The sequence below is a fragment of the Panthera onca genome, chromosome A2 (assembly GCF_046562875.1).
Source record: "Panthera onca isolate mPanOnc1 chromosome A2, mPanOnc1 haplotype 2, whole genome shotgun sequence".
In the NCBI taxonomy this organism is placed as follows: domain Eukaryota; kingdom Metazoa; phylum Chordata; class Mammalia; order Carnivora; family Felidae; genus Panthera; species Panthera onca.
This window is the reverse complement of record NC_138340.1, coordinates 79,881,530-79,904,834: the sequence shown is the minus strand read 5'-3', so window position 1 is coordinate 79,904,834 and position 23,305 is coordinate 79,881,530. Positions and strand designations below refer to the sequence as shown.

General features: G+C 41.0%; 1 protein-coding gene across 3 annotated transcripts in view; it reads left to right on the top strand.

Annotated features, from left to right (window-relative positions):
• LHFPL3 (LHFPL tetraspan subfamily member 3) overlaps positions 1-23,305 on the top strand; it is a 577,332-nt gene that overhangs the window by 384,883 nt on the left and 169,144 nt on the right. For all 3 annotated transcript variants that reach the window (XM_060632275.2, XM_060632277.2, XM_060632276.2), the window contains exon 2: positions 15,068-15,304. In XM_060632275.2, coding sequence (XP_060488258.1) covers positions 15,068-15,304 — 237 coding nt within the window. The remainder of the gene's footprint in view (positions 1-15,067; positions 15,305-23,305) is intronic.

Sequence of the window (23,305 nt, the reverse complement as noted above, 5' to 3'; positions counted from 1 at the left end):
TCGCCTTCAGAGACATGTGAAGTAAGAAGTTGCTGTGGCCAAAGTCAGAGAGGTTGTTGCTTGTCTTCTGCTCTAGGATTTTGATGGCTTCCTGTCTTATGTTTAGGTCTTTCATCCATTTTGAGTTTATTTTTGTGTATGGTGTAAGAAACTGGTCCAGGTTCATTCTTCCGCATGTCGCTGTCCAGTTTTTCCAACACCATTTGCTGAAGAGACTGTGTTTCTTCCATTGGATATTCTTTCCTGCTTTGTCAAAGATTAGTTGGTGATTTTTGCAGGTCCATTTCTGGGTTCTCTATTCTATTCCATTTACCTGTGTGTCTGTTCTTGTACTAGTAATATACTGTTGTGATTACAGCTTTGTAATACAGCTTGAAGTCCAGAATTGTGATGCCTCCAGCTTTGGTTTTCTTTTTCAGAATTGCTTTGGCTATTCGGAGTCTTTTCTCGTTCCATACAAATCTTAGGAGTGTTTGTTCTAGCTCTCTGAAGAATGCTAGTGTTATTTTGATAGGGATTGCTTTAAATATGTAGATTACTTTGAGTAGTATCAACATTTCAACAATATTTGTTCTTCTAATCCATGAGCATGGAATGTTTTTCCATTTTTTGTGTGTCTTCTTCAATTTCTTTCATAAGCTTTCTATAGCTTTCAGCATATAGATTTTTCATCTCTTTGGTGAGGTTTATTCCCAAGTATTTTATGGGTTTTGGTGCAATTGTAAATGGGATTGATTCCTTGATTTCTCTTTCTGCTGCTTCACTTTTGGTGTATAGAAATGCAACTGATTGCTGTACATTGATTTTATATCCTGCAACTTTGCTGACTTCATGGATCAGTTCCAGAAGTTTTGTGGTGGAGTCTTTTGGGTTTTCCTCATGTAGTATCATGTCATCTGCAAAAAGCAAAAGTTTGACTTCCCCCTTGGAGGCTTTTTTTTTTTTTTTTGGATTCGTGTTGTCTGATTGTTGAGGCTAGGACTTTCAGCACTATGTTGAATAACACAGTGGTGAGAGTAGACACCCCTGTCATGTTTCTAACCTTAGGGGGAAGCTCTCAGTTTTTCCCCATTGAGGATGATATTAGCGGTGGCTCTTTCTTATATGGCCTTTATGATCATCAGGTATGATCCTTCTATCCCTACTTTCTTAAGGGTTTTTCTCAAGAAAGGATGCTATCATTCTTTTTTTTGCATTTTGTCTTTTTTTACATTTTGTCAAATACTTTTTCAGCATCTATTGAGAGGATCATGTGGGTTCTTATCTTCTCTTTTATTAATGTGATGTATCACATTGATTGATTTGCACATATTGAACCAGCCCTGCATCCCAGGAATAAATCCCACTTGATCATGGTGAATAATTCTTTTAATGTATTGTTAGATCTGGTTGGCTAGTATCTTGTTGAGAAATGTTGCATCCGTGTTCAGCAGGAAAATTGGTCTGTAGTTCTTTTTAGTGGGGTCTTTGGTGTTGGATTCAAGGTAATGCTGACCCCATAGAATGAGTTTGGAAGTTTTCCTTCCATCTCTATTTTTTGGAACAGCTTCAAAAGAATAGGTGTTAATTCTTCTTTAAATGTTTGGTAGAAATCCCCTGGAAAGCCATCTGGCCCTGAATTCTTGTTTCTTGGGAGATTTTTGATTACTGATTCAATTTCTTTACTGGTTATGGGTCTGTTCAAAATTTCTATTTCTTCCTGTTTCAGTTTTGGTAGTTAATACGTTTCTAGGAATTTGTCCATTTCTTCCAGATTGCCCATTTTATTGACATATAATTGCTCATAATATTCTCTTATTATTGTTTTTATTTCTGTTGTATTATTGGTTGTGATCTCTTTCATTCATGATTTTATTTATTTGGGTCCTTTCCTTTTTCTTTTTGATTAATCTGGCTAGAGGTTTATCAATTTTGTTAATTCTTTCAAAGAACCAGCTCCTGGTTTCATTGATGAGTTCTACTGGTTTTTTTTTTCCGATATCATTGATTTCTGCATAATCTTTACTGTTTCCCTTCTTCTGCTGGTTTTGGGCTTTATTTGCTGTTCTTTTTCCAGCTCTTTTGGTGTTAGGTTAGGTTGGGTATTTGAGACCTTTCTTCCTTCTTTAGGGAGACCTGGATTGGATATACTTCCCTCTTATGACCATCTTTGCTGCATCCCAGAGGTGTTTCAGCTGTCGTGTTTTTATTTTCGTTGGCTTCCATGTACTTTTTATTTCCTCTTTAATTTCTTGGTTAACCATTCATTCTTTAGTAGGATGTTCTTTAATCCCCAAGTATTCATGATCTTTCCAAATTTTTTTCTTTTGGTTGATTTAGAGTCTCATAGCATTGTGGTCTGAAAATATGCAAGGTACATCTCAACCTTTTTCTATTTATTGAGGGCTGATTTGTGACCCAGTATACAATCTATTCTGGAGAATGTTCTATGTGCACTCAAGAAGGTGTATTCTGCCGCTTTAGGATGAAATGTTCTGAATATATATGTTGAAGTCCATCTGGTCCAGTGTATCATTCAAAGCCATTGTTTCCTTGTTGATTTTCTGCTTAGATGATCTGTGCATTGCTGTAAGTGGAGTGTTGAAGTGCCCTACTATTATGGTATTATTATCAATGAGTTTCTTTATGTTTGTGATTTACCAATTTATATATTTGGGTGTTATATGGGGCATAAATATTCACAATTGTTAGCTCTTCTTGGTGGATAGACCCCTTAATTATGATATAATGCCCCTCATCTGTTGTTATAGTCTTTATTTTAAAATGTAGTTTGTCTGATATAAGTATGGCTACTTCAGCTTTCTTTTGACCACCATCAGCATGATAGATGGTTCTCTATCCCCTTACTTTCAATCTGCAGGTGTCTTTAGGTCTAAAATTTAGCAGTATATATATATGGGTCTTGTTTTCTTATCCATTCTGATATCTTTGGATTGGTGTGTTTAGTCCATTGACATTTAGAGTGAGTACTGAAAGATATGAACTTAGTGCCATCGTGTTGCCTGTAGAATTGTTGTTTCTGGTGCTTTCTTCTGGTCCTTTCTTGTCTTTGTTGCTTTTGGTCTTTTTAGTTTTGTTTGGTCTTTTCTCCACTCAAAGGATCCCCCTTAAAATTTCTTGCAGGGCTGGTTTAGTGGTCACGACCCCCTTTAGTTGTTGTCTGGGAAACTCTTTATCTCTCCTCTATTTTAAATGACAGCCTTGTTGGATAAAGAATTCTTGACTGTGTAGTTTTCTGATTCAACATGTTGAGTTCAGTTCCTAGTCTAGATCATGTCTGTCCTGAATGATATTATGAGTCCTTTTTCTGGAAAGACATTGACAGCACTCTATAGCTTTAAAATTCTTTTTTTTAACATTTATTTATTTTTGAGACAGAGAGAGAGCATGAACGGGGGAGGGTCAGAGAGAGGGAGACACAGAATCTGAAACAGGCTCCAGGCTCTGAGCTGTCAGCACAGAGCCCGACGCGGGGCTCGAACTCACGGACCGCGAGATCATGACCTGAGCCGAAGTCGGCCGCTTAACTGACTGAGCCACCCAGGCGCCCCAGCACTCTATAGCTTTATACAGCTATTCTTTAACTGTGTAAGGACCAGTACTGGTGCAGAGGGATATATATAGAGATAAAGGTAGGTAGATGTTAGATAGATAGATAGATAGATAGATAGATAGATAGATAAAGGATAGTTGATCAACTAAACTATGAAAAAGCATAGGCTGGGGCCTGTTAGACATGTGTAAATGTGTACATCTTATCCCCGCCCCCCGCCCCTTGGAAGTAAGATCCTTCCATACGAAGGATGGTTGGAGTAGCATTCATCTTTCTTGAGCTTGGTTCCACTTCTGACATTTTTAGTATGCAATATTTAGTTCTTCCACACGTTTCCTTTGAACAATTAATTTTTGCCATTTGAAGTTTTTAAAGCATTAAATTGTTACTTCAGGAGAATAAAAGTGAGCAAATTCATAAATACAAAGAACAAACTGGCAGTTGCCAGAGTGGAGGTGGGTGAGGGGGATGGGTGAAATGGGAAAAGGGGACTAAGATATACAAACTTTCAGTTATAAAATAAGTGAGTCATGGGAATATAAAGTACAGCATAGGAAATATAGTCAGTAATACTGAGTATCTGTGTATGGTGACAGATGGTAATTACACTTATCAAGGTGAGCATTTTATAATATACATAAATGTCAAATCACTATGTTGTACACCTGAGACTAATATAATATTATATGCCAACTGTACTAAAATTGAAAAAAAACATAAACATAAAAAAGTGAGCAAGCTGTGTAGAAGAAAAGCTCGCCACCATAAAGCTGGACCGGTGCCAAATTCTCCTACAGGAAAGTGTGTAGAAACGGGCACTCCAAGAGGTTTTGAGGAGGTCCAGCAGGGTTAGGAGAGCTCATTCTCATTGAGAAGGAATTTAGTTGCTTCTAAAGTTACCCCTTGTAATGAGAAATGAAATACCAGTAGCCAGTTGGCATAAGACACCTGACCTTGTCCAATTCTAGCCAACAGCAACTTTCTGTAAGCTCCGTGATGAATCAGGGTGGAGAGCTAGGGTGCCCCATCCTTCCACCTGCTACACAGGAAGACGTTGGGTCAGTTGGTAAAGCATTTCTACAAGCCCATTATTTCCCATAATATATATAGGTATGGAGCATCAAATGAGTACAAATTTAGTCCTATATATGAATAATATAAGGTAAGTAGCAGGAAACGTTCAGTTATCTAGACTGGGCTCCTTGTTTTATAGATAAAATAGCCATGGCACAACGAGCCACAAGGAAAACTGCTGGCTGGGTAGTTACTAGTCTGTGTTGCCTTGTTTGGGGTGTTATCCTGGCTCAAGCAGATTTTGTTGGGAGGTTGGTGATAGGTGTACTACAAAGGGCTCTCTGTTCATAGGGCCATGGAGAAAGATAATCTTGTCTTCAGACCCTGTGTCTGAAATGCAGTGTAGATTTTAGCACATGAAAATGTTGCCTGAGTCAAGGGCTCTCCTGCAAACAAAGAAACAAAAACAATTTCAGACCTGTTTGTGACCTACCAGCACTATCAGTTTCGTTTATTGAAATGTTCCTTAAAACAGCCCCTATCGAGGGGCTCCTGGGTGCCTCAGTCAGTTGAACGTCCAACTCTTGATTTCAGCTCAGGTCATGGGATTGAGCCACGTGTTGGCTCAGTGTGGAGCCTGCCTGGAATTCTCTCTCTCTCTTTCCCTCTCTCTCTCTCTCTCTGCCCCTTCCCACTTGTGTTCTTTCTCTCTCAAAATAAATAAGTAAACTTTTTTTAAAAAATGTGTCCACTGGGGTGCCTGGGTGGCGCAGTCGGTTAAGCGTCCGACTTCAGCCAGGTCACGATCTCGCGGTCTGTGAGTTCGAGCCCCGCGTCAGGCTCTGGGCTGATGGCTCGGAGCCTGGAGCCTGTTTCCGATTCTGTGTCTCCCTCTCTCTCTGCCCCTCCCCCGTTCATGCTCTGTCTCTCTCTCTGTCCCAAAAATAAATAAAAAACGTTGAAAAAAAAAAAAAAATGTGTCCACTGAAATCCAAAGAAGCTACACAAAAACTTAAAAAGAACCTAATTGAATTATACCTATTTTTTCTCAAAGCAGATATTATCTTACATATAAGTAACCATGTATAAATTAAAAAGGTACATATATATTCATAGTCATATATGTATTTATATATATATATATAATCTCAAAAGGAATATAAGCATTTAAAGAACATATAAAAATGTTTGGGGGCGCCTGGGTGGCGCAGTCGGTTAAGCGTCCGACTTCAGCCAGGTCACGATCTCACGGTCCGTGAGTTCGAGCCCCGCGTCAGGCTCTGGGCTGATGGCTCGGAGCCTGGAGCCTGTTTCCGATTCTGTGTCTCCCTCTCTCTCTGCCCCTCCCCCATTCATGCTCTGTCTCTCTCTGTCCCAAAAATAAATAAAAAAAAAAAAAAAAAAAAAAAAAAAAAAACGTTGAAAAATGTTTGGCTGACACATAGCCAACTTAAAATATCAAGCCAAAAACTAAGGGCAGATTTTCTTGTGAAATGTGTATAAATCCAGATATATGTGTATTTGTGCAGTAAAACCACATTCATTCCCATTCCACACATTTAGATTTTATAATTACCCTAATGATCTTGGCACTACATAGCAGATGAAGTACTGATTAGGTGAAAAAGTAGTGTAAACAACAGAAATATCTATACATATAAAAGCTCACAGTTTCTAAGCATCCTTTTGGTAGTGGCTCTTGTCCTCAAAGAATAAATGTCTAATTATAAACACCATGTTAAGCACTGCCAAGATTCTCTAAGTATTCTTAGCACCAAAACCAATATTCTAAAGTGATTTCATGTGCATTACTGTTGTTGACAAGTAAAAGGTAATAGTATAGTTGGGATTAAAACCATAAATTCCAAAGCTAGACTGTCTGATTCAAATCTGGTTGTCCCACTCATGGGCTTTGTATGACCTTCAGCAAGCTGTTTGAAATTTCTGTGCCTCCACTTCCTCATATATAAAAAATAAATAAACAAATAATGTTGGGGTTGACAGACAAGCATTGCATGAAAGCCCTCTGACCCCCCCTCTGCGATGGACTGGATTTTTTTTGACATTTATTTATTTTGAGAGAGCATGCATGGGGGAGGGGCAGAGAGAGGGAGAGAGAGAATCCCAAGCAGGCTCTGTGCTGTCCACAGAGCCCAACATGGGGCTCAGTTTCACAAACCATGAGATCATGACCTGAGCCACCATCAAGAGTCCACCACTTAACCAGCTGAACCACTCAGGTGCCCCTGGACTGGATTTTTATTTTTCCCCAAGATTCAGAGGCTGAAAACCTAATCCTACTGTGATAGTATTAAGAGGTGGGGCCTTTAAGGAGGTGATTAGGTCATGAGCGTGGAACCCTCATGGATAATTAGTGCCTGTATAAGAAGGGGCAGAGAGCAGGCTAGGTTTCTTTCCACGCTGTGAGGACACGAGCGTCCTTACCACAACCCAGCCATGCTTGTCCTCTAATCAAGGCTTCCAGTCTCCGAACTGGGAGGCCCTCCTAAGCTCTGAACCCCCTGAGAGAGAGAATTGGCAGCAGGAAACCAAAATATCTCCTTTATTATGAGAAAGATTGGTTTGAAGAGATGGCTCTGGGTGTCTTAACCAAAAGGACTTTCTAAGTTGCTCCCCCAAAATGAGGCCTTCTTACCTTCCTACTCCGAGACAGCAGTGGAGAATCAGGCCCGCCCTGTGTGAAATCACCAGCACAGAGGAGTGGAACACAGGCCTCGTGTAGGCAAGCAGCTCCTAAGGTAAGGTCAGGAAGGGGCTGGGCCACTATGCCCAGGTTCCCTCGGGGAAATCCCTCCATCTCTATAGAGAGGAATGAGAAGTGGGATAAGTGGCCAAGGGCTTTTCGAGAAAAATCCCTCTTTGTGGAAACTGGAAAAGCCAGGAATATGTGCTCTCCTGTTTCTCTTGGCTTTGAGAATTGAAATGATGAAATGATGTGCTGTGTACCCCACTCAAGGGGAGTGTCAATTATTAGCTATTGTTATGAGATGTAGTATTATTAACTGTGTCACTATCAGGAGTTTAAGAAATTTGATTGGATCCAAGATCTGTATCAAAAGTTGTCTAGGGACACCTGGGTGGCTCAGTCAGTTAAGCGTCCGACTTCAGCTCAGGTCATGATCTCACTGTTTGTGAGTTCAAGCCCTGCGTCGGGCTCTGTGCTGACAGCTCAGAGCCTGGAGCCTGCTTCGGATTCTGTGTCTCCTTCTCTTTCTCTGCCCCTCCCCCACTCGTGCTCTGTCTCCCTCTGTCTCTCAAAAATAAATAAATGTAAAAAAAGAAAAAAGAAAAGAAAACTGCCTAGCAAACATTCTAGAGATCAGAACAGCATTGTATTTTTAAGTTCTAAACTCTGATTTGTATTATACTTCGTTATTAAGCCTCAACATTTGGGTAAATTAGCAAGTGATGTTGTACCATTTAAGTGTGTTTCCTCTTGTATCATATTCCATGAAAGCTGTTTCTCTGCTGTGTTGCTCCTAAGAGCCGGTGTGGGCAGACTCCTGATTATCCCCTTTCAGCTACGCTCGGGGCTCACAGCTGATTCAGCACAAGGTACTGAGAGATGTGTGGCTCTTTACTCAGGCAATTAGGGCTGAGCGTCGAGGCAGAGCACAGGATCTTTGATCATCCTCACACATGACCCTTCTGAGAGCCCAGAGTTTGTTTACACCTGCTCTCCGCCCCCCCCCCCCCACCCGCTCTCTAAGGGATGTTGCCCCTTTTGTGCTATGACCTCAAGTGAAATGCTTATAAAATTATACTGGATTTAGAACCAGAATTTATCGGGAGATCATTTGTTCTCCACCAGACTCTCAACCGCAGTATTTCATGTCCCGGATTACCTAGCAACTCCGTTTTCCAGAGGTAGACTGAGGTGTAGGCATCACAGCTTTTCCAGATGTGTAAATAGGGTAGTTCCGGTTTGCGGGCTGTGTGCTAATGAAGATGCTGGGGATGCGTGCTTCTTCTTTACCAGGTGTTTAGAGTGACAGGTGAACGCTCCCCTTGCAGAGCGCGGCGCGGCAGCTCTCTGGCGTCAATCCCTTCCCTTACTGCGTGCCTGAATAATTGATAGAGTTAAGTGGATGCAGGTTCGTTTTTCACCACGTTCCCCGTGAGTGCTTCAGCAACATGAGGCAATTTATCATGCTTTTTGTGCAACAGTGCATAGACTTTTTAAAGAATGAATTTAGTCTTCCTCTTACTGTCCAAAAAAAAATAGCCGTTCTCAGGTTCGCAGCATTCAGTGTCCTGACCGGGACAGTTGGCCCAGCAGCATCAGCCTGTACACATGACCCAAATCATAGACAACCTCCCTCTTACCCACCCACCCCCCGTTGCTTTTTTCATCTTGCTTCGTTTTCCTTTGGAGAAAGACCCAATTAAAAACATTGGTAGATTTTTCTAAGGACGTTTCCTTCACAGAGGTTACATTCAACTCTTTGGCCAGAAAATTGCCAGAGCAATTAGTGGCTCTAGGGAACCACTGGCTGTTTGTGTACTATTTCAGAGGAACCCACTGTGGGGCATCAGCTTCTAGACCGAGGGGCCTTTTAGAATGTGAATGCTTCCTAACCATTTGGAACATGCTTAAAATGGAAATCAACGGGCCTGTCCTCATAAGGATGCCTTTATTATATGTTGTAAGTTGGAAGGTGTCATGCAGAGAGCATCCTTCTCTGCTCACCTCCAGCTTGTGAGCTCTCATTTCTAACACTCAAAAATGTTCCCTGATAGTCTTCCAGAAAACCCACTGCTGAAGTGAAGGAAGAGATAGCTGCGAGTCAGCTAGGCATTTCCTAGGTGACTTTCTACCAAGAAACCCCTTTGGGGATAATAGCCCAATTGGAACTAATTCTCCACTATCCCTTGTGGTCAGGAAATAGCATGTCCAAATTAATCAAATGTTCTGGTGATTTATGTTCTCTACTGTTGTGTATAGTGATGCTGCTGCATCTTATAGGATGATCAATTTGCAAAGAATTAGAAATAATTACAAAACCAAGAGGAATAGTGTTTAATCGTTCGTTGACTGAGACATTAGCCTAGGCTCTTACGGGTACTGCTTAGTTTGGATTAGGAACAGCTGTTGGTTTCTGCTGGCTATCCACATCATGCAGGTGAATAGGGTTCTGATTAATAGGATGCCAGGAAACAGAATTTATTATAGCACACACTCATTAATGCAAAACACAGTAATGCCTTTCCAAAGAAACTAACAGAGCCTAAACTATTTTAATGGCTCCATTTAATCCTAAACACACTATAACTTTGGGGAGACTTCACGTTTCAAAAATAGCCAAATAGGGGAAATTTGGATAGGGGCAGAAGAAAATGTATATTTTGATAATACATTGTCAGAAAGTACAATTTTTATCGTGTAATGACCATCTAGAAGCACAGCTTTCAGAGGGATAGGATTTCTTTATTTAAAAATTGGATTTGGGGCACCTGGGTGGCTCAGTCCGTTGAGTGTCTGACTTCGGCTCGGGTCATGATCTCACGGTCCATGGGTTTGAGCCCTGCATCGGGCTCTGTCCTGACAGCTCAGAGCCTGGAGCCTGCTATGGATTCTGTGTGTGTCTCTCTCTCTTCCCTTCCCCTGCTCATGCTCTGTCTCTCTCTCTCAAAAATAAGCATTAAAAATTTTTTTTAATTGGATTTTAGGGGCACCTGGGGTGGCTCAGTCGATTGAGCATCTGACTCTTGATTTTTGGCTCAGGTCATGATCTCACAGTTCATGAGATTGAGCCCCGCATTGGGCTCCACACTGACAGCATGGAGCCTGCTTGGGATTCTCTCTGTCTCCTTCTCTCTTTGCCCCTGCCATGTGCATGCGTGTGCGCGCGCTCTCTCTCTCTCTCTCTCTCCCCCTTTCTCTCAAACTTTAAAATCCAAATTTTACTTATTTTTTATCTCAAGTTTCACTTACAAAGATTTAAAAACTTTTAAATGCAGTTGATCTCATTTTTACTATTATACAGCCATTCAGATTTTTAAAAACACATCAATTAGAAAAAGATCAAATGTTTAAGTTTAAGTCCAGTGAGAAGTGGTTGAGGCAACCAGTACGTCTCCCAATGCCTTGTGGCCTGCAGGATACCTGGAGTACCCTTGCTGGGGGGACCTAAACATTTTCCGTAGGAGGCCAGAGCCCAGCCCTGTTAGCCTGGTTTTATCTTAAGATTTCTCTGAACAGTCACTCCCTTAGACTATCAAAAATAAGAATTGTATTTCAAAAATTCTATTTTTGTAACTTGGAGCAAAATAGCCATTGCATAAGATGAAACACAATTGCGTATCCTCTCCTCAGATTTCTCTCAACATTGGGTTAAGGAAATCCTATGCTTTGAAGATTGGGAGCGATGTATTGCCACTCATACTCTCATGTGGTTTTAGTTTCCAGTTAATTCTGCCTCTATTTTTATCCTCATTTGTAACTCAGTTTCCAGATATGGAAACTTTTAAGTGTAGAAAGACTTTGAGAAAAGATGTCTTTGTTGATGTCACTATTCCACAAAAACCCCATTGCGGAGAACTTGTCCTATAATATCTAATAACCTTCCCAAATTTGTGTCACTTGGTGATTTCTATTAAGTTTTGCTAGAGCTTTAAGTAGTATAATATAGTGTCCTTCTCTTAGTGATTGCCATTCATAAAGGAAAAATACTTGGTTTTCATTTTTTCTGTATAAGAAAGTAATTTACTCCTACATAAACATTATTTAATGTGTAAGAAAAAAATTGAGAATATCTTTAAAATCTTCCATGTAACATAGCATTTTTAGAGATTTTTCTCAACTGTGGTTTGGATTCAAACCACTGTGTCTTCCCAAGTAAAGTTAATTTTTGCTAATGGAAACCACATCTTTTTAAAAAATACACAGATCATTATTGTTAGAAATACCTCGAAGAGCATGTTGGAATGGAATGCTAGGAGTTCCAGAAGAAGTGGGAATTTGAATTTTGAAATAGTCAACTTTTTTCAAATTGTTCTCCTGAGTACTTGGAATCTGTTGTCTAATCATAACAAAAGTGTCTCTGTTGAATGTCACCTTTTAAAGATGAGTCTTAAACTAGATTTGTGACATTGGGTGGTAATGATGTTGAATTCTATAAACTATATATTTTTTAAACCTTTCTGTTTTCTAATGTGTATTTATTTTTGAGAGAGAGCACACAAGTGGAGGAGGGGCAGACAGAGAGGGGGACAGAGGATCCAAAGCAGGCTCTGTGCTGATAGCAGAGAGTCTTATGCAGGGCTCGAACCCACTAACCATGAAATCATGACCTGAGCCGAAGTCAGACACTTAACCGACTAAGCCACCCAGGCGCCCCTATAAACTGTATTTTAGAGTATACTGTCTAGGTGTGATAATTGACTTATTCATTCGTTTTACTTTCCCATTCAAAAATATTTTAGTGCTAGAGGTCTACAAGGCACTGTTTTAGGTGCTATGAATATGGTGACTTAACCAAAGATTCCTTCCTCAGAAAGCTTACACTCTGTTAATCGAAATAATACTTGTAAATAAGTAACAAATGTAAAAAGCTACAAGGACTCTGATAGGTACAGTCAACAGCTTCGGGCGTTCCAAGAAGGGCAGTACCGTAGGTCAAGAAGAATTTGAGATGGCTTGCTTTGTGGAAGGTATTGCATTTGACTTGACCGATGAAAGATACTGAAGAGTGGAACATTTAAGACAGTGGTAGCAAATACTCCATGCAGAAGAAGAAAGAGAAGGGTTCAAAAACTTGGTGCATGAACAGGAAGTCGGCTGTCATTCAACCCAAATGAAATGGAGATTATGAAGGGAAAAGGGGCTGGGAAAGTAAGTGGGGGCTGGATCATGGAGCCTTTGGGTACCTGAGATGTCTGAGTGTTCTTCAGTACCAGTGGGGAGCCACCATAGGTTTTGAGCATGATGGGCTCAGCGGTCTCATGTGATCTGGATTGGAGTGAGGGTGAACCGAAAGCAGAAGGAAGTTAGTTTCCTTCTGTGACATATGAGGCTTAAAGTATGGAAGTGTTGATAACACCTATGCAGAGATAGTGCCTACGTGGATGAGAGAAGCATGGCAACATTTGGGATGGGGGGCAAAGAAAAGAGGAATCAAGTGTGACCCAAAGCTTTGAAATCTTGTTCTGTAAAAGAACAAGGAACCCTAAATCAAAGTTCTCCCAGGTGGTCTCCCTGTGTGTCACCCCTTTTGGCTTCTGTGTCCTCCACACCTGCCTTGTAGAGTCATGCTCCTATGAAAAACATAGGAAATTAGGTGTCCACTGCTGGTTTGTTCAAGAAGTAGCAGCTTTGGGGCGCCTGGATGGCGCAGTCGGTTAAGCGTCCGACTTCAGCCAGGTCACGATCTCGCGGTCCGTGAGTTCGAGCCCCGCGTCAGGCTCTGGGCTGATGGCTCGGAGCCTGGAGCCTGTTTCCGATTCTGTGTCTCCCTCTCTCTCTGCCCCTCCCCCGTTCATGCTCTGTCTCTCTCTGTCCCAAAAATAAATAAAAAACGTTGAAAAAAAAAAAAAAAAAAAAAAAAAAAAAAAAGAAGTAGCAGCTTTGACAGTTGCACGAAGTGTTTGGCCTTGACCATCACACAACTCTAAGTTGGTAATGCCATCAGTCTTTTTAAGTGACATGCCCTAGAAACAGTAACCTTTCTGGATACATAGTCCTGCCTCCCTTGCAGCCTCAACGTGATCTCGTTCTCCATCCCAGTGGCTGATCTCCTGTTTGCTCCTCAAATACCCCAGGCCTCTTTCCAACCCTGAGGCCTTTGCACATGCTGTTGCCTGGAACATTATTCCCATCAATTGCATAGGTCTAGTGCCTTGTCTGTTTTTGGTCTCAGCTTAAATATCCCCACTTCTCCAAGAGGTGTACCATTATTCTTTATCTGAGTCCTTTGTTTCTTTCCTACCCAGTACTTAGGACTATGTACTTAGTACTACAATCTCCGACTACTTTATTTGCATGTTACTCTTTTTTTTTTTTTTTTTTTTTTGCTTCTTTCCCTGATAAAACATAAGCCATGTATCTTTTCCTAATTGCTTTATCTCTAAGCACCAAGAACTGTGTCTGGCACTCCATCATAAAAAGTCAATAAGTACTTTTTGAATTAATGAGTGAACGAATACATTCGTGAAGTAATGAATGAATACACCTGTTGAGAAAGCTCTGTATAGGGGGGCCTGGTGGCTCAGTCGGTTAAACATCTGACTTCAGCTCAGGTTGTGATCTCACAGTTCTTAAGTCTGAGCCCCACATTGGGGGCTGTGCTGACAACTCAGAGTGTGGAGCCTGCTTTGGATTCTGTGGTTCCCTCTCTCTCCGCCATTCCCCTGCTTGTGGTCTGTCTCCCTCTCAAAAATAAACATTAAAAAAAATATATTTTAAAGGAAAGCTAGGGGCGCCTGGGTGTCTCAGTCTGTTAAGTATCCGACTTCAGCTCAGGTCATGATCTCACAGCTTGTGGGTTCGAGCCCTGTATCGGGCTCTGTGCCGACAGCTCAGAGCCTGGAGCCTGTTTCCGATTCTGTGTCTCCCTCTCTCTCTGTACCTCCCTGCTTGTTCCCTGTCAAAAATGAATAAACATTAAAAAAATTTTTTAAGAAAGCTTTGTATAATCTAAAACTATCCTCACTTACCCCTAAATAATCCAATTAAATATAAAGAGTGGCAACAAATAACTACTAATCTTCTTTAATCTGCAAAGTAACATACTCTATAAAAAGCATTCATATGATTCCCACAGTGATATTTGGAAAACAGAATATAAGTATTCTCCTTAAGTTCCTGAATTTCCATAAAATCTCTGGTACCACACCATGCTGCAACATTTTTCAGCCTTTTAAAAAATGAAATAGAACAGAAGCTAGAAAATACCATGGTGTGCTGAATCTACTAGGCATAGTTTCAAGAAACTTCAGAGTGTGCGTGTATGTGTGTGTGTGTGTGTGCACTCACACGCACATGTGGGTGTGTAGGAGGATGCAATAGAAAATTATTTTTTTACTGTGACTCAGTCAATATACACTCTGGTATTTTCCATGTTATCCTAATCCCTTATCTGGCTGCTGTCCTAGCTCTTCAAAGCCAGTGTTGAATTGTCATTCTGCTGTGTTCTGATTCCTTATGGCTTATTCGCAATGGAAGCCTTCCCACAGATGCAACCAAAATTCAAGTTTTTTAGTATTTTCTTATAGATCAACAAACCTCAACCTCTCTCAGAATGCTCAGGCTTGCTGTAAATAGTGTTCCCAGACCTTTCACTGCAATACTAGGCTGTTTTTAAGTAAACCAGGAAAAAAAAAAAAAACACAAAAAAAACCATTCAGGGTAGGACAGTGGTAAGATTTGCTAGTTTTTAAATCAAGAATTTAAAGCAATGTTTGACACCCAGTAGCAATATTTGCTAAAATAACATCTATGTTAACTACTTTTTTTTCCTCTCTTTTTCTCTCTTCATCAAGCTGCCTGCCTTGTGCTTGGCTGTATGATTTTCCCTGATGGCTGGGATTCAGATGAAGTCAAACGGATGTGTGGAGAAAAGACAGACAAGTACACTCTTGGGGCGTGTTCAGTCCGCTGGGCGTACATCCTGGCCATTATTGGGATTTTGGATGCCCTGATCCTCTCATTTCTGGCATTTGTGCTTGGTAACCGACAAGACAGCTTGATGGCAGAGGAACTGAAGGCAGAAAATAAAGGTAAGATTGCTTTCGGGAACTCTTATTGGGACACTTCAAGCACATCAAATACCAGTGCTTCCCATGTGGGTCTAATTTCGTGCATCTTTTAATGCTGTCTAGTTCATAGACTTTCCCCTAGACTCAACTCCAGAAGTTTATGCAATTGAAATACAGGATTTTCATACTTACCTTTCTAAGACTCTGAGTCCATTATTATTTAAATGCATTTTTTCAGTTTCTTTTTCCCTCTCTCTGAAAGTTCATGGCTAAGGTAATTTTTTTTTGTCTACTTGGTTAAATGGAGAGTACATCCTTTCCATGTATTCAGCTATTTTCCAGGCTGAAATAAATGTCTGGAGAATCTCCTAAAATCATCTACAAAGGTCTTTATTGAACTGTTCACAATCATTGTATTTGAATTCAGACTCCTCCTCTCAGAGAGAAGGCATGATACTGGCCCTAACCAGTTGCAGTTAGGGATTTCAACAGTTACCTAATTAACTGAATTTGAAATGTGTTATCGGGGTAGTGAAAAAGCTCTTCTATTTCTTTTCAAAAAGAAAATGTCTTCTGAAACACAAAGAGACTAGAATAAAAAAAAAATAGAGCACTGGCTGGTGAATGATACATAAATGTTCAAATGATAGAGTGCCAATAAAAAGTAGCAAGTCATTATTCAAGAGGAATATTAATTTTCCTTCCAGATTTTTAAACCAGTTGTTGGGGCATAGAATTTTACTACCTCTGTTCATTGCAGACTTAGATTTATTTTGCTGTTTTATCTTTAGGTAACTTTTAATTTTAAGACTTTGGACTTACATTGGCACCTTCAGTTGGGTGGCTGCTGTTTGTAGTTCCCATTTCTGATTGGAAACTAAATCCATCCTTGAATTAGGAAATGTAGCTTACTGTTTCAGGTAGTGGCTCTTGAGTGCTTCAGCGGGCCTCAAATCGAGGTATAGATTCGTATCTACAGGATACTACAGGAGGTAATGACAGTGTAGCAAGCTTTATATTTAGACCATCACTGGTGATGCTTGTAAACTATGAACTATACAGAAAGAAAATCAAGCGGTCTCGGGAAGCAGTCATCCTTGAGTTCTTTATCTCCCTGATTTATGGGCAGAACACGCACTAGTTTATTTGGTGTTAGCAAAAATGTTCTAAACACAAAAATCTTGCACAAGGGAGCAGTGCTTTCTAAAAACACAATTATTCCCTCTCACGGTTGTCCTTTCTAGATTTAAAGGATGATGTACCTCATAACGCATGTTACAGATTTAAAGTGCTTTCACATGTGCTTATTGATTTGGAGTCCTTGTCTGTTGTTGTCTTTGTGATTTGGTGCATGTATACAGGTCTCTGTCCAGTTAGCTTCACCTCAAAGCGAATAATAAGGATAGCTCAATGTCAGAATAAGTTGCCTTTCCCTAAAGGGTTGACTTAAAGAAAACATCATTTTGTTCTGCAAATGCTTGATTTCTACCACCACGTAATAATGGACTGAGTGCTATTTATTCACTGTACAATTTAAAGTTATACTGAGGGGCGCCTGGGTGACTCAGTCGGTTGAGCATCTGACTTGGGCTCAGGCCATGATTTCACGGTTTGTGAGTTGGAGCCCCGTATCAGGCTCACTACCGTCAACACAGCCCATTTCCGATTCTCTGTCTCCTTCTCTCTCTGCCCATCCCATGCTAGTGCTCTCTCAAAAAAAATAAATATTTAAAGTTATACCAAGAACCTTTAAACTTTTCAGACATCTGTTGACCCCAAATAAGGAAATGAAGAAAAATTAAAAAAATAAAATAATCAGGAAGATTTTTCACTTGGCAATGGAGAACTGTCAGTTCTATCCACACAAATGAGTGACAATTCTGAATTCATGCTTCGGAGGGTAACAGCTAGGATTAGAGGGTAACTCTCAACAGTTTTCAAAGTGGGTCTTTTCTTTCACTGGAATTGGTTCCATGTTGATATCCCATCCCTTCTGTCTAGGTTTTCATTTTTAAAAGGCATCTTTTCCACTCCAACGCCTTGGTAAGTGTTGATGGAGAAGGAAGTCAAAAGAGGCCAGTATAAGGTTTAGGGAGTCTGTGTGCATGATTGTTCTGTGTGCATTATCTTCATTTGCTTGTATCACATTTACCTGTGTCCATAGTTCCTTCCATCTGGTTCTGAAGGACCCAGATCAGTAGCAGTTCCTCTGCATCAAATCCAATCCAGTAAAGTAGCCGAGAGCATCGGGCCATACTGAGGAACGTGTCAGTTGTACCACATTCTTACACACAATCAGAATTCTTTTATCTGAATCCTGAGAATGTATCAACAGCTCTACTGTGTAGACATTTCAGATTCTCATACGATAGGATCTGTATAAAATCAAACTCAGATTACAGAAAATGTAATCAGACCTGCATGTTTCTTAGAAATGGTAAAAGATTTATGGTTGCTGTGCAAAATAGCTTTTATTGTTTGGTATTATTTAAACACGTATTCAGTGTTGAAACTTGCAGACTTGGGGAGACCAGTCGATGATTGTGTATGTGTGCATATAAACAATTTCACTAAACAGTAGTTTACTTGCTTTCTAGTGTATGCAATAAGCAAAACTAAATACCATCAGTGTTACTTTCTATAAATCTTAATGGAGGAGAGATCTGATGAGAATAATTTGTAAATATGAAATTATATTTGAATAAGTGCTTTTACAATTTGCATGGCTACATTAATATACCTTTTCACTTACTAAAACCATGTTTTCACTATTCTTCCTCTGTCCTTTGGTAGTTGAGTCCTCCTTTGGATTCCAGGGCAATGCAAAGAGACAGAGGCCAGTCGAGCTCACGGAATTTTAGAAGAATTTACTAATTCCCTAATGGCTTGTGGTATCCTAAAAGCAGACAATACCGTATCTCAAGTCTTGGCTCAAAAGAATAAAGCATTCATATGTTCTGATATACATTATATTACTCTACACACGGATACATTTTACAGTCTTCTTCCAGTTTCATGGTCTGCTGATCATCCTAACAACCTACATCCTATAATAAGTAGCAAGAGTACTATACAGAGGATAAACCTACAAGAGGAGCATATGCCCCCATTTTAAACAAGTTTGTCCTGAGCAGTCTCATGATAGGATCATCTTCTTTTTGTGGCTTTTATAATGAATGTAGCAACACGCTTCTGTGTTTATCTGGAAAAGCCACAAAATGGGTCCAGGTTTTCCATGTATTGCTACAGTAAGGATATTGCTTCGATCCATGAATCCTTCCTAACCACCTCCCTAATGGATAAAACAAGAATCACTGTTATGTAAATTGTAGACTATATCAAAAAAGGGAAGAGAAGTCCATTCTAATTGTTGAACTGTGTTCCATTCACAGATTCCTTAAGGGAATATAGGACACTACTGAGCCATAAATTAACCATCACAAAGTACTGTTCAAAGGAAAAACAAGGGGAAGGTACATAGGTGAGCTTTCTACCTCGATAAACCACCGCCTCCTAAAATAAATGTCCAGGAGTGCCTGGGTGGCTCAGGCGGTTGAGTGTCCTACTCTTGATTTCACCTCAGGTCCTGATCCCAGGGTCATGGGATTGAGCCCCGCATCAGGCTCTGCACTAAGTGTGGAACCTGCTTAAGATTCTCTCTCCTCTTCTCCTCTCCCCTGCTCCTGCTCGCTCTGTCTCTAATTAATTAACTTTCCAGGGAACTCACCCCAATCCCATTAGAGTGTATGTCACCCTTCAGTACCACCTACAAATATTTCTTAAGCCTTTTCCAGGAATACAACAATAATTTGAAAGTGGTCTCAGCTGAAGTTTGCCACAAATTGTAAAATGGCAAGATTGGAATAAGGGAGTTTCCACGGAATTTCAACCAGCAACTTGGAAGAATCCAAGGGTTACCTCAGCAGGAGCTTCTCTGAGAGAGAAAGTGAATCATCTATGTTGCATCATCAAAGTCCCCACAATATTTTCTCATGGAAAAAAAAATCAAACAAAAAACTCCACTGAAAAACAGAAGCAAAAACTATTTTAAATACATAACTAACTTCTGCAGGAGTTAGCACTTATAAGAAAATTCGACTGTGAATTTGAGAAGCCAGCCCCGCAGGCTGTATGCCATCCCTGGCTCTGGGGATAAGAGCAGGTGGGCAGGTGTTCATTGTTGTTTGGGACCTCGACAGCATGATTTCTAAATGAGCCAACAACAGGAGGCATTTCACCTGATATGCCACCTAATTGTGTATTTTAACACACTGAACTGTGAAGTCAATTTAATTATGTAAAATTAAAGTTTCATCCAGATAAAAAGGATTTGAAATGAAAGCTTCATTTCCAATTTCTTTCATTAATTGTGAAAGGATAAATAATTACATTTTCCAGAACTCCCATGCCACAAATAGCTCGTTCCTTGTGAGATGCCGTTCATAAAGAGCCGTGTTTCAGAGTTTGTGTGTATGGTCTTTGGAATTGCTTATCAGATAATTGAGTCCTCTCATGAACAGTTTTAAAGTCATTCTGTCTTCTAGCACTTACACTGCAAATGAGAAAATATGATTATCCATTAAGAGGTGACTCTAGCTACCATTTATTAAGTGGCTTAAGCTCTTTTTAATGCTATAATAGGTGGAGTTAAATTCATTTTACTCAAGTAACTAATTGAGAAGCCCTTCGGTATTTTGATTTAAGGTGCCATGGCATGCCATGCCACAGCCCCACTGTGAGTGGCAGCGTGGGGGAGTGAGGAGAGCATGCACTGCCTGGAGCCAGTGTGGGCTCTCACATTACCTGAGTGCCCTGCCCCCAGATCTTGATAGTTGCAGAATTAAACTTTCTCATCTATGCAGTGAGGGCTTGTCTAAATGGCACCGGAGGTTTCTTCCAGCTCGAATTCTGGAGACACTTTCAGAAATGTTCCTTGAAGTTGCTCTAAGGGCAGTAAGAGCTCGTGCCCTCAGAGCAGTGAATACACTAACGGCTCTTAGGAACTTGTTAGCAACAGAAGAGTAAGAGAAGGGAAAGATGAGGTCAACGGGAAGGAGCTCTAGGCTGCCCTGAACAGCACTGTCATGGCCCCATCATTCACACCACCAAGTGGAAGGAGTCAGGTTTAGAAATTCTGGTCCGGGGCACAGGAGTCTGCTGGCCTCACTAATTACCATGTTATGTGGCGTCGATGTGGACACCTCAACAGTGGACAGAGCCCCAGATCAGAGAGGAAAACTTTGTTTCTGGTCTCAACTCCAGCACACAAGAGTCATTATGGCTTTAAGGAAGTCCCTAACATCCCAGAGCCTCAGTTTCCCCTTTTCTAAAATGAGAAGGATACTACCCAGGTCTGCCTCCTGGATAGGGTTGAGAGAGTCCAATGAAAGCATGTGTATGAAAGCAGTTTATAATCAATATCTAGATAAGCTTTACTAGTTACTAATCATTTTTCCCATATGATATTTGATCTTTGCAGTAATGCTGTGAGAAAGCTGCTATCATTCTACTTCGACACCTCAGACACTGCGGCTCAGAAAAGTTAAACATTTTGTCTAAATTTTCATGGCTGTGAAGGAATGAATCCAGGGCTCAAACACAGTCGTTTTACTCAAACTTTCAAGTTTTTTCTACCATACAAGATGTTGGGATAATTTCTTAAAATATGCCGATTCTGTTGCTTTCAACTTGACCAATGAGCCCTGTACAACTAAAGAGTTTAGTCTTATTTTCACTTGGTAGCTTTTAGATGATGTCACTTAATCAAGAATCTAATATACTTGAGAATAGACTATTCCTGTATTCCCATTTTCATTGTTGTAAGGTATTTTTTTCATTCCTCTTTTGATTTCTTCTTTGACCCACTGATTGTTGGGTAGCCTGTTGTTTAGTTGCAAAAATGAGAAGTAGTCTTTGAAACTGATCCTCTTGGGGCACCTGGGTGGCTCAGCCGGTTGAGTGTCCGACTTTTGATTTCAGCTCAGGTCATGACCCCGAGGTTGTGGGATCAAGCCCCACATCAGGTTCTGTGCTGACAGCGTGAGGCCTGCTTGGGATTCTCCCTCTCTGTGCCTGTTTATTGCTCAGGTTGTGTGTGCTCTCTTTCTCAAAAAAAAAAAAAAAAAAAAAAAAAAAAAAAGTACATATCTCTAAAACTGATCCTCTTACTTGATTGTGTAACTTTATGAAAACCCAGAGAGGAAGATCAGGAAGCCGTGGCAAAAAGCACCGAGTGCTTTGAATTAAATCTTTAATAAGGTCACAGTGAACGATCTCTTTCCCAGTGGGGTTAGTGTTGAACAAACACAGTCATTAAAGCATTTCAGAATATGTCTTTAAAACTGCCTGTATGCTGGCACTTTTGCAGAGGGGCTCGTTAATCTGACAGTTGGTGCAGACCTCGGTGGCCCTCCCAGAGTTGTTCTAAGTTCTTGCTGCTCCTGTTTCCTCCCACTCTCTCATAAACTCACTCCATTCAGGTTTTCACCCCCAGCGTTTTCCTGCCACTGTCTTATGAAGGTCACTCCCAGGTGCTAAATTTCACAGTCCGTTTTCAATTCTTACATTGCCTTTTCACAGTTGACTGCAGTGAGACATCCTGGAACTCCTTCATTGGCTCCCAGGAGCTGCCCTTGCCCAGATTCCCTTCTCCCTCTCTGGGCTCTTTCTGTGGAGCCTCCTATGCTGCCTCCTCCCTATCTCTGCCTTCTTTCCACCTGCACTTGTTTTGTAGATTATCTCCTTGGGCACCATGGCTTTCAGAAACCTCTGCACACTAATGACACCCCAAGTTTAAATACCTCCACCTCTCCAATGAAGTCTGGTCTCCTATGCCCTGTTGCCTACTTGATACCCTTTCTCAATATCTAATTAGCACTGCAAAGTTTGAAACTGATCCTCGTGGGGCGCCTGGGTGGCTCAGTAGGTTGAGTGTCCGACTCTTGATTTCAGCTCAGGTCATGACCCCAGGGTTGTGGGATCGAGCCCCACATTGGGCTCTGCGCTGACAGCGTGGGGCCTGCTGAGCTCCTGATGTTTCTTTCCCACAAAGCTGCCACCTCGCGCAGTCCTCCTCATCTCAGTTAATGGCAGCTTTATCCTTCCATCTGCTCAGGCCAAAACTTCGATCGTTCTGGACCCCTTTCTTTCTCTCACAACTGCCGTTTAGTCCATCCAAAACTCATGTCTGCTTTACCTGCAAAATATAGCCAGAGTCCACCGACTTCTCAGCCTCCTCGTGGCTGCCATCCAGGTTCAGACCATCATTGCAAGACACCCCTACACGGTTTCACTGATTCCAGCTGTGCCCCCTTTCTGTCTGATCTCAGCAGAGCACCCATGTGATCCTGTTAAAGGGTAAGTCCGACCATTCCATTCCTCAGCTGCACACCCTCCAGTGACTACATGACCTGACTCAGAGTGAAAGCCAGAGTCCTTGAGTACCGTCTACAAGACCATGCACAGCTGCCTCCATCTTTGCGCTCTGACCTCCTCCCTGTTTTTTTCCCTCATTTCCTGTGCTCTGGACACACTGGCTTCCTTACTATTTCTCAAACACACCAGGGGCAGTCCCATCTCAGGGCCTCTTGTGTTTGGTGTCCTGTCTGCTTGAGATGTTCTTCCTCCAAACCATACAGTTTGCTTCCTCATCTCCTTCAGGTTTTACCCAAATATCACCTTCTCCCTGGCCAACCTCTCTAGAGTTTCACATACCCGTGTACTTCAGCTAACCCGCTAAGTAGTTTACCTCTTTTTTTTGTTGTTAATCGTCCTCCTCCAGAAAAGCTCCACCAGAGCTTTTTGTCTCTCTCGTTCACAGCTTTAACCCTGGTACCTAGAATAATGCCTGGCATATGTGGGCCCTCAATAATTATGCATTGCATGAGTAAATGATTGAATGAAAGAATGAGTCTATTCTGATCTTTCTCTTTCATGAGAAGGTCATTCCATTGTTGCACAGATCTTAACCTCAGAGAGTTTTGGTTTTGGTTAGGTTGAAATACACCCCCTTGTAATGTCTAC